Below are 12,500 nucleotides of genomic sequence, written 5' to 3'. Positions count from 1 at the left end.
TGCGTGCGTGCGTGTGTGTGTGCGTGCGTGTGTGCGTGCGTGCGTGCGTGCGTGCGTGTATGCGTGTGTGTGTGTGTGTGTGTGTGTGTGCATGTGCGTGTGTGCATGTGCGTGTGTGTGTGTTTTGCTGAATTAATTGTGCAGATTGACACGGGTGTCATTTACAACATTAATTCACAAACAAAACTCCCACTCAGCACAAGAAGCAGTCCGCTTTGATTGTTGGTATGTGTCCAGTTAGGAGGACACTTTTAATCCGTTAAAAAGCCCAAACAGTAGACAGACATTTGACGGTTGACATGGTCGTCCACACCGAAACCAGACCCACCCCGCCTCGTACAAACAGTTCCCCTCACCGTCACCCATCTGATCAGACTTTTACATGGCATTAGACCATCCAGCCACTCGGTCACATACCAAAAATCAACACCCTGATTGCTTGCTGTCGTGAGTTGGAATATATTGATGAATTAATTTCTGTAAGGCACCCGTGCGAATTTTTGTTTAAACCACCCAGGTGACTAATTCGACAACGAAACGAGAGCACAACCCGAGACCTCAAAAGACCACAGCGACTTGAGGACTTGAAAGGGGTTAACAGATGGGTCCATCCCCGCTGTACTGGGTGCACGTGTGAGTCAGATTAGGGTTAATCTGTCCGCTGTCCAGCAAACTCTCACATCAAAGAGAGGCTGAGGGATGACCGAGACCCGCGCAGACGACATGTGTCGTCTGCTACACCCAGCCTGGATCTGTACCTTCCTCACGTTTCTGTTTGAATCCCACACTGTTCACACGGTTGAAGTCGTTATTGATTTGGTTGTAAGTTTCTGCAAGCAATTGTCGTGTTTGGAATAAAATACATGAATAAAGAAGAAGTAACCAAATTATGTATTTAAAGAGTTATTGGATCAATGAGTCGACCTTTTTAACAGAATAATGAACAATTGTGTTCATTCAGAGAAAACGTTTTCACAAGCCTTATAGAATATAATGACATTCAAAGCTCTCTCTCTCTCTCTCTCTCTCTCTCTCTCTCTCTCTCTCTCTCTCTCTCTCTCTCTCTCTCTCTCTCTTAGGGGCAAGCATACACTCTCTTGAATATGATGTTTTCCGTGAAGCAAGAAATAAAGCTTTAACACTTAAACAACAAGTGAATGTATTTGACAAAAACCATCATAACATACGGAAAGAATTATGAGAATCTTGACCTGATCGTAATTAAATTGTGTTGTTGTTTACTTACTCCTTTAAATAACCTGGTAAGACCTAAACGCGTCATGGGGCAACGACGAACACACTTGGTTCAGGTTCAGCAAGTCCAAGGGGGATAATCCTCGACATGTTTCTTCTGCCATCAAGGGAGACAAACGGACGTGACTACAAACCGCAACGACGTTGACGGGAAGGGAGACAATTCTCAATGTGCTCAACCAGCTGTCTTTCCTGAAGATTGCACTCGGTGAGCTTTACAAATCAAACAGGATTATTACATGACTTTTTCTGTGTTTGTTTGTTTGTTTGTTTGCTTAACGCCCAGAAGACCACGAAGGGCCATATCAGGGCGGTGCTGCTCTGACATATAACGTGCGCCACACACAAGACACAAGTCGCAGCACAGGCTTCATGTCTCACCCAGTCACATTATTCTGACACCGGACCAACCAGTCGATCCTAGCACTAACCCCATAATGCCAGACGCCAGGCGGAGCAGCCACTAGATTGCCAATTTTAAAGTCTTAGGTATGGGTTCGAACCCACGACCTCCCGATCACGGGGCGGACGCCTTACCACTAGGCCAACCGTGCCGGTACTTTTTTCTGTGTGGCTGACACATACCATTAGAATAATAAGGAATTAATTCAAAACCTGTGCGTGGTTGTGTGCGTGCGTGCATGTGTTTGTGTGTCTGTGTGTGTGTGTGTGTGAGAGTCTGTGTGTGTGTGTGTGTGTGTGTGTGTGTGGTTGTGTGTGTGTGTGGTTGTGTGTGTATGTGTGTCTGTGCGTGTGTGTATGTGTGTGTGTGTGTGTGTGTGTGTCTGTGTCTGTGTGTGAGACAATTGTTGATGTAACAACTCACATCCACAATAGCTCATGTAATTCATAGGATCCCGTGGTTTATTGTGCAAGGTAAGGTCAAATATTCACTGCACAGGGAGAACATCTTTTATCAAATGTTAATGGGGAGATCAGGTTGCACATATAATGCAATGCAATAGAGAATGTAAGCTTTTGTGAAGACTTCATCCGCGGCCCAGGACCTCTTTCTTGACATGTGTTTTGTGTGTGTGTTTTTGTGTGTGGTACATTAATTTTTTTTTCTTCACCGAAGACAGAAACATTGCCTAACTGTCTGACTCATCTTCAAATCGGATGCTTGATTTTGGATGGAATTTACATTCTCATCACTCGAGTGCATTTAACGATGTGGCAACTGACATGTGGTTACGCCTGCTTGTATTGTGTGTGTGTCTGTCTGTTTCTGATAGAGAGCGAGAGATCGTGTGTGTGTGTGTGTGTGTGTGTGTGTGTGTGTGTGTGTGTGTGTGTGTGTGTGTGTGTGTGTGTGTGGTGTGGGTGGGTGGGTGGGTGTGTGTGTGTGTGTGTGTGTGTGTGTGTATGCGTGCGTGCGTGCGTGGGTGCGTGTGTGTGTGTGTGTGTGAGAGAGAGAGAGAGAGAGTGAGAGTGAGAGAGAGAGAGTGAGAGAGAGAGAGTGAGAGAGAGAGAAAGATAAAGCTGATAGAGAGCGAGAGAGAGACTGTGTGTGTAAGTGTGTGTGTGCGTGTGTGTGTGTGTGTGAGAGAGAGATATATATAAAGCTGATAGAGAGCGAGAGAGAGACTGTGTGTGTGTGTGTGTAAGTGTGAGTGTGAGTGTGAGTGTGTGTGTGTGTCTGTGTGTCTGTGTGTCTGTGCATCAATAGTACTGAAACTGTAACATTTCCCTCCCACTTAATAAAATTATGTTCCTGCGTATGTCCGTGAGTGCGTGTGTGTCTGTGAATACATTTCTATCTGTTTCAGTCAAACATGTAAGAGCATATGTGTGTGTCTGCGCGTTATTAAATAATCCCCAAGAAAAAAGTCTCCTATAGAAAAGAAACGGCCAGAGGCAGCAAAAAAGCCCTGCATTCAAACTTCAGGGGAATGACCCGATGCATACCCCTTTGCGAAAAGCAATGTACTATCATCCGATGAAAGAAGTCAAAAGAGTCCACCTTTAGACAGAATCTTGATGTAGCTGATCTATGCGGGTACGCTCCACTGATTTCTTTCATATTTTTGTTTGCGCTTATTTTGTTCTGAAAGCACAGGGACTGTTTCTACTTACGTGTACACTGACTCCGGGTGACCGCGGATGAATGAAGGATATTCAAAACTGCCAGGTAGTTCAGTTGACAGCGGCATGGTAGCTTCTTCGTCATTCTTCCTGAATGCGAAGACGAGTTATATGCCTGATATAAATGATGCAAGCATCGGAGCACACTTAATTTTCGTGACAGAATTTAGAAGGGCCTCGTTGTGCCTTTCTACTAACATACCCCCTCCTCCCCCCCCTCTCACCCACCTCCCTCCCGAGTACGTCCCTCTACCCGCTTTGACCACCCCGCCCCTACACCGTCCTTCTATGTTTGCGCGTGTGTGTGTGTGTGTGTGTGTGTGTGTGTGTGTGTGTGTGTGTGTGTGTGTGTGTGTGTGTGTGTGTGTGTGCACGCGACTGTGTGTGTGTGTGTGTGTGTGTGTGTGTATGTGTGTGTGTGTGTGTGTGTGTGTGTGTGTGTGTGTGTGTGTGTGTGTGTGTGTGCGCGCGACTGTGTGAGTGACAGATATTAAGACTTCCTTCTTCATATTTAAAATTCATGCCATGATAAGTAATATTTGTGATTTACGAATACGAATACGAATACGAATACGAATACTTTATTATCTCATACAGAGAAATTTCAGTGTGGTGCACATTAAAAGACAAAACAAATAATAAGACAACAGATAAAAATACCATACGAAGCATACTACACTCGCGCACGCATATGTACACTAACAGGAATAGTTACCCCTACCAAATTATTTTAACACTGCTGATAAGAACAAACGGAGCTTTATCCGTGTTTTAAGCAAACTTCCTTCTGTGTCTCATCCCTTAAAACTGATGTCATACATCCTATGACCTGTGCACGGTTTTATAAATATGCGTCATGTTTACCTTAACTTTTTCCCGACCCCCCAAAAGACACGCTCAGATTCAAGAAAACATCGTACCATGCAGCTATAAGGGGGAACATTTTCTCACAATAAGAGTTCGTCAAAACTCAAATATGGCACGAATACACCTTTGTAGATATTGCAGGGCTCACGCCAATAATTATGAGCAAACTCTGTTGGCTTACGAAAAATAGAATTCTGCGTTCCTTTGGTGTATTTGTCCCTGAAAAATCAAGACAGAATAACTCTGTGCCGCCTTGTGTCTGTCTGTAATGTTTACCTTTGTGCGACCTCGTTTTTGACTCTTTGAGTTGAGATCACGCATGCGTAAACAATGCTTTTTTCTAATGGCGGAGTTTGTATTCTCCTTTTGAACTTTAGCTCGTACGTAGGCTGAATGACTGTTCTCGTTCTGGGTGTTATGGGCAATTGCAGCTTGTGGATGGTGTGTGATCTGAGAATGATGTGTCTCTTCTCACAAACACACACAAAAACAGCGTACTCAAGCGCTCGAACAACAAGCCCGAGTGTGTGTTTTGTATGTGGGTTTTTTTTAACGACTTCCTGTAAATAAACTCTCAAATCAAAGTAAACCGAAACGACACGACAAAAATTAAAACAAAATTAAAACATAAAAAAACAAACTGAAACATTTTATTCCATGAAGTACAAGCTTAGTCAATATAATAATGCGATATGCTCTTTTCAGACAAGCCTTTTGAAATCATTCTCTTTCAAATCCTCACGTGTCTCCGTCTATCTCAACCCCCATCGTTCCGTATCCACTTAAAATTGAATGACATACGCAGACTGCTTTTAACGACAACGATGTTACAGCAACCCCCTGTGGATATTTTTATTCTCCATGAAAATGGGAAAATGTATATTTGAATTGTATAATCATTTCATCTTAAGAAAATATGCATCTTTCGCAAAAGCGTCATCATTTTGACACCAAACAAGCCATTGAAAAGATTTAGTCGTGCAGGTGGTATATATAGACTACGCTTGGGATAGGCGACAAGAAATAAGAAGGAGGAAGATATATCTTTTACGTTGTCCTTCGAGATGCACATGCACATTTATAAAGACGATGTCCACGTGCAATATAGAGCTTTATTCCCCCCTCTGCTTCTTTACCTCTGTAAACTTGTAGAGCTAGTTATTTTTCGATAAACACCCAGCAACCAAACAAATAACGACCCAGCGACAGCCTGAATCCTCGATAGCGCAATGGGTTGAGAAGCTGTTCTGCGTCGGTACTACTTTTGCGACTGAAAAGTTCCGAACGCTCTAATGTACGAAGTATACATCTCTGGAGCAAACAATACAAACATACCGCATTTAAATTAACAAATACAGGCTTGAACACATGAATCTCCGTATAAAATCCATGAGTTTGGTTGTTTTCTGAATCCAGGTCTGCTGTGCACAATCGTTCATCACAAGCAAATTCCCAAGGCAAGCAACTCTCATACTTTGTCTAGCGACAAGAGTAGTTCCCCTTTCAAATTTCTTTTCACTCAGTTTCTTCGACAACAGACTGCAATCCGACGGTCAGTTTTCAACAATATTTCATTTAATAAACAGATCACACGCAACCAAATGCACACATCTCATCAATTTAAACAACATAAAGCGGTTTCATACACTATTTTCCCCAGAAAACGGAACTTCATACAGTTTTTAACGTTGGAACACGGGTGCAAAAGTTCGTCTGCTAGTCCCATTTGACGAAAGAACATTATCCTAAGCGATACCAAAACATATACAGAACACACAATATCTGCCTTTGCCGCCACAGCAGAATAACAGCATATCTGTGTACTTGATTTTAGTCCAAAATAGGAAAACTGACAAGAAATGTTAACAGAATGGAATGATTTGCACGGAACTATACAACCGCGCATTAATCGACCGCCTGCGCAGGTTGACTGGTTGAGAGAATAGGATTCGATCAAACTTTCGCAAAAAAACTCCTCTTTTCTTTGAATAACTGAAGAAAGGAGGAATAAAGAGGTTACACACCTCGTCTCAGTGATCATAAAAAATAATGGTCTCAGTTCGCGGTCATGAAAAAGCTCGCTAAAGCTCACATTTTTCATGATCCGCTAACTTCGACCATTATTTTTAATAATCACTGAGACTCGGCATGTAACCCCTACATATCTTGACTTCCCTAACCCCAATAAATATCCCGAAACAAATAGACTACCAACGTTCAAAAATTCAGAATAAAAAAAAACAAGAAAGAATTATCTTCATTACTCCCATTATTTGTTTGCATTCTTTCGCTTTGCTATTGAATTTCTGTTTTAGGCACCACCGCCAACAACATCGATAATGTTAACAACTCTTGGTTAAAAAGAAAACTATTTTTGTGACAAATGTAAGGCCTAAAAATAAAATAGGTGTGGTTACGGTAACCCGACCTACCCTATTTTTAGGGGCCGACCCTATAACTTTTTATTACATTTGTCAAAAAAAAAAAACGAGTGCAGAAAACGCAATGAAAGCGACAGCGCTCGAGTCGCACACTTATTTCCCTGTCGAGTAGGTTTAATTTGTACACATTAGAAAAAAAAGTTTAAAAAAAAAAGTGATTGCCTACCTTCCTACCCTATAGTCAGCCAAATATCCGGTTAACCAAGACAAAATAACAAATCAAAACACCTTCTTAACTCTAGCACCTGAGGTGTGAGGTCAACCAAACGTCCAGTTAATAAGCTCATTTATCCTACATACGTGAGAGAGACACCCGTGAGATAATAATCGTTCAAATCACACGTGTGTATATCATGTAAATGAGGTCATGTCAAGCAAGTCTGGCAGGGACCTGTTTTTCCACTGCTTATGATGCCAAAGTCACCGAGACAAACGTCATTATAGAAGAAAAAAAATTGCGCTCGCTAATTACCCTCGATGAATCTTTAGAACTAACACGTCACGCCACACTTTCAGAGTGACGTGTCTTTGCTTTGACGTAATAGATTGCACGAGGCTTTAGAAGAGATCGAGGTTCCAAAACAAGCGTCTTCAATTTAGCTGCCTCGACTGCAGGACATTTTCAGTAAAATACACGTAAGTACAGTATGTAGGATAAACAGTTCAATATTTAAAAAAAAACCTCGTGTAAATCTGGTACGACACAGCAAGCCATGTAGTATTCTCTATTTATCCACTCAGCATGCGGGGGTCACAACCCCTCTTGTCAATGGACACCACCTGTTACAGTGGGACCCCCCTTTTAAGACCCCCAATCTAAGTCTTGTAAGACCTTGTTTTTTCAGACTTTCTGTTCAGATCCTCTGTACATTATTTTACCCCCATTTTTAAGATCCCCTCCAGTTTAAGACCTGAATTTCTCCTATTTTGGGAGGTCTTAAAAGGGGGTTGCCACTGTAGTCGGACCTCGGGGGCAGCAGGTCAGAATAGCTGACCACAACAGACCGGCTGCATTTGAATTTCACGCATTTGAAAAAAAATTTCGTCTTCCCGCATTTGATTTTCACGCATTTGGTGGTTTGAATTTCATGCATGTGAGCTTTTGAAAGTCACGCATGTGAGCTTTTGAAAATCACGCATGTAGTGTATGCGTTGGGGTGTGTGTACATGAGATAGAGTTGCTCGTGACCGATGATGAGTCTCAATTCGCCTTGAAATAAGTTGAAACATTTAAGTTTTCTATTAGATGAGATGGTACATTCTTCAAGAGGTGAATGAAGAATCATTCTGACACATGTCTTCAATTCTTTCACATACTCAAGCAATGTTTACAGTAAAACACATATACACATGTAAATGCGAAATGAGCCGTGTAGTTGAACTGAATTGTGATTTGTGAGTTGTGAGCGAACCGTCGTGACGTATAAACTCCCACGGATTTCCCATGTTGGTTGTTGGTATTCGTGTCTTGCTGAATTGTGATTTGTATTCACGCGTCTATACACGGAACTTACTCACAAACACACCGATGCGGGGGGGGGGGGGGATACGTGCATGCGTGTGCGTGAAATTCAAATGACAAGTAAGGAGAGATTTTAACTGGAAACCTGCGTGAAATTCATGTGTTAAGAAATGCGAGAAATTCATAGCGTAAAATTCATAAGTGCGTGAAATTCAGTGGCACCGAACAGACCAGACTGGATATCCGATACATGTACTGTCTGTGGAAGACTATATATCGTATTAACCTCTGACACTGTTAATGCTGACCTTTCTCAGGTAGACGGTGATATGATCATCTTGTAGCCTCGCGGGCATGCTGCGAATTCACAAGGGTGGGAGGTGAAGTGTTAAACACCTGGCAGCGAGTTAACGATAAGCCTGCTTAGATCTTGATGTGAAATGTTAGATAAGCGCAAACAGGTCACAAAGGGAAGAAATAGCAGGTTGTCGTTTCTTGAGTAAAAGGATCAATGAACACAAAAGACGGTTAAGATATTGGAAAGAATCGTTTCAGATCAAAGGCCTCTTTGACCTGCTGAACTCGTATGGAATTCAAGGGTAAACAAGGAATGCAAAAAAACAATATAAAAACCAAAGAGCACTTCAGTGCAATAACTGCTAATGTTCCGAATCACACCAGTTTCAAACCAATTCCCATGTTTGTTTGTTTGTTTGTTTGCTTAACGCCCAGCCGACCACGAAGGGCCATATCAGGGCGGTGCTGCTTTGACATTTAACGTGCGCCACACACAAGACAGAAGTCGCAGCACAGGCTTCATGTCTCACCCAGTCACATTATTCTGACACCGGACCAACCAGCCCTAGCACAGGCTTCATGTCTTACCCAGTCACATTATTCTGACACCGGACCAACCAGCCCTAGCACAGGCTTCATGTCTCACCCAGTCACATTATTCTGAATTCCCATGTTTGCTTACAAGAGCTTTCTCAGTTGCAGAATCTATTGGGAAAACGAGGAGCATCGGATCGAAGGACCGGCACGGTTGGCCAAGTGGTAAGGCGTCCGCCCCGTGATCGTGAGGTCGTGGGTTCGAACCCCGGCCGGGTCATACCTAAGACTTTAAAATTGGCAATCTAGTGGCTGCTCCGCCTGGCGTCTGGCATTATGGGGTTAGTGCAAGGACTGGTTGGTCCGGTGTCAGAATAATGTGACTGGGTGAGACATGAAGCCTGTGCTGCGACTTCTGTCTTGTGTGTGGCGCACGTTATATGTCAAAGCAGCACCGCCCTGATATGGCCCTTCGTTGTCGGCTGGGCGTTAAGCAAACAAACAAACAAACAAACAAACTCGGATCGAAGGACAGAGAGGAGACAAAACGCAATAGAAATAATAGTCGCTTACAATAGTTACTCCAGGAATAAGGTTGCTAGAAGTATTACAGTGACCGTGCGCTGTATCCTTTCAAAAACATAACTCGGCCTTTAAGAAAGAAACTAACATTTGCTGACAAATACTTACAACAAAATGGACTTTTCACCGAAACGTGAAACCTAATATTCAGCAAGATCACAGATGATGACGTACTGATGCTATCTATCCCTCACACAAACCATCTCATTAATATTCACACCATTTTCCAGACACACTTTCTAAGCCAGACACATTGTAGAGAGAGAGATAGGACAGCTAACAAACGAAGTACTACGCTACGCAAAGATGTCCTATTGTCCAGGCTGAATGACTTTGTCGACATTATGCAAATGAAGAGCTTGTAAGAGAACATTCTCGAAGTTCGTGGACTCTTCAACGAATGTTGGAGCGCTGTTTAAGAAGCACTTAGAGAACAATTCAACTTTAAACGTTTCCAAGGATGTTATGATAGGCGAACAAGAGTGTCAATTTAAAATATGTTTGCTTTCACCAATCACTTGCCCAGTTGGTCCGCAGCGCCTCGCACATATCGTTGAAAGAGGTTGTTGACTGTAATTGATAAGTGGTTGGACGTATCAAGTATTCTAGATTTAAGTCGCTGCGGTAAATGTATAGTGCAGTGCTAGAGTTTATCGAAGCAAGCAAAAGTAGCACACATTTATAACTGAGAGAATCATGGGCAAATAGTTATGACCCCATTCGGGATGTCCTCCTTTTTAACAGCGACATTGTCGCCAGATGGTCCACAGCTACTGGCAGTTATAACAGCTATAGGACCTACTATAGTTATGCAAAAGGGTTAGAAAACCAGATGCCAGAAAGGTAAGAACTGAAAGATGCGGACAGAAATCTCTAGCTGTCATGTTGCATTGTCATCTCAAGAAAAGAGTGGCAGAAAACTACATGAGAAAAGCAGAGCACAAAGCTCAAACACACACAGACAATACTTTTTTATTGATGCCATGGCATTTTCATCCTCCCCTACTTGTCAGGTTTTTTCCACAGACAAGATTTCTATCGCTTGACCATACCACCTAAAAGAATTCAATTTATAAACGGTAGTAAAATTCCTACTACGTGTGTGTGTGTGTGTGTGTGTGTGTGTGTGTGTGTGTGTGTGTGTGTGTGTGTGTGTGTGTGTGTGTGTGTGTGTGTGTGTGTGTGTGTGTGTGTGTGTGTGTGTGTGTGTGTGTGTGTCAGCGAGTCAGCAAGCAACGCCAAAGACACAATACTAACAAACTACAGAATAAGCAACGTGCCTTTCTGCCCACAGCCGTGAGCCAAAGGTCTCGAGTTCTGTTGGTTTTGGCCGAAGTTCTTCTGATCTGGTCACTTCCACCCGATATCGTACCCGCGTCCGAACACGCACGGGTGGCATAGCTGTGGAATGGAGCTGATTAGAGATTTTGCTCTCGTGGAGATTTGGTCGGGGTGCACTGTGTGTTTCGTACCGCGGTTGCAATTTTGACTGAGGAGGTTTTCACATTGTGACACTCACACTTTATCGTGCGACGTGTATGGGCGTACACTTTGTGTTAATTAACATACAAGAAATGCTTAATTAAAGACACCCTTCTTCCCATTTCAGCTCTTTTGTAAACCACCTGGCAAAGATAATTCTGTCTGTGCCTTTTACGTTGGATAAGAGCATAATTTCACTTGAACATTATTTTAAGAACACTACAATCATGCCCGCATAATGTGCATAATTTCACTTTACGTGGGGTAGTGTGCATAATTTCACGTGGACATTTAAGAACACTACAATCATGTTCGCATAATGTGCATAATTTCACTTGAACATTTAAGAACACTACAATCATGCCCGCATAATGTGCATAATTTCACTACGTGGGGTAGTGTGCATAATTTCACATGGACATTTAAGAACACCATAATCATGCCCACATAATGTGCATAATTTCACTTGGACATTTAAGAACACCATAATCATGTCCGCTTTTTTTTTTTTTTTTTTTTTTTTGCAGGGTGGGAATACATTCTGAATAAATGTTGCAGGTGAAAACTATTTCAGCTACTGATATTATTCAGCAAAGCATTTTCACTCTGCCTAGACAGCTGATGTGTTTGGTGTGTCAGTGCCCCAGTGATAGAATGCTCTTATTCTATGTAAACGCCGACAGAAATCTGTGATGGAGTATCTGGGATGTCCACGCGGACAAGATCTTTTTGAATGAGATCGAAACAATTTTCCAGAAAGATGTTAAGTAACAAGTGTCAAAATACATATGATCATTTTAGAATATTCTTTACTTTACTGAGATAGACTTAAATGTATTTAGTTTAAAACACGGAGAATAACATGACAACTGAGAAAGGAAACAAAGTTCATTTAGTCTCAAACAGCTAAATAGACTGACAGTGACAGGAAATAAATAAAACCAGCAACCAAGCAACCATATGTGATGGCCGACTCCACGCTTTATTCGGGAAGGAAGGGACTTTTTTACAATCGAGGAATGTGTCGAGACAAGCCTTTGAGTACAATTACAATGATGAAAAGACAACTTGACACACACTTTTTAAAAGCATAAAAATAATGAAAAAAATAAAAGATAAAAAGAGAGAAGAAGCGGGTCACACGCTCACTGGTTTTAAACAAAGCGAGGCTTTTACGCTTTCACGAATTGCTTCAATGGAGCGCTGGTACCGCATTTTACGAAGCCTCAATCAAAGTTCACATTTGGACAACCGATATTTTGACATTCCACAACAACCTGTTCGCGTTAAAGCGAGCGCACAACCCCATCTTGAAAGGAAAATTACTTGGACAAAAAAGCTACTGAACCATTGCATGTGCTATTGAAGTTTGTATCAGATTGCGATGGAAAGGTTGACATAAAATTCCGAAAATGAAAACGGACGCGAAGTTGCCACTTTGAGTGCGTTGAGAGAAAGAGAGAGACAGACACACAAAAACAGAGAGAGAGAGAGAG

The 12,500-nt window shown here is 42.2% G+C and overlaps 1 protein-coding gene and 1 long non-coding RNA gene across 2 annotated transcripts in view; both read right to left on the bottom strand.

Annotated features, from left to right (window-relative positions):
• LOC138965924 (AF4/FMR2 family member lilli-like) overlaps window positions 1-3,407 on the bottom strand; it is a 72,835-nt gene extending 69,428 nt beyond the window's left edge. The window contains exon 1 of the mRNA XM_070338004.1: window positions 3,331-3,407. Within this exon, the coding sequence (XP_070194105.1) occupies window positions 3,331-3,407 (77 nt within the window). The remainder of the gene's footprint in view (window positions 1-3,330) is intronic.
• Window positions 1-12,500, bottom strand: part of LOC138966286 (uncharacterized) — a 470,291-nt gene that overhangs the window by 280,207 nt on the left and 177,584 nt on the right. The window lies entirely within an intron of this gene.

Source organism: Littorina saxatilis, linkage group LG5 (genome assembly GCF_037325665.1).
Source record: "Littorina saxatilis isolate snail1 linkage group LG5, US_GU_Lsax_2.0, whole genome shotgun sequence".
NCBI classification, from domain to species: Eukaryota; Metazoa; Mollusca; class Gastropoda; order Littorinimorpha; family Littorinidae; genus Littorina; species Littorina saxatilis.
Note: the sequence above shows the minus strand (reverse complement) of the source record. Positions and strands in the feature narration are given on the sequence as shown.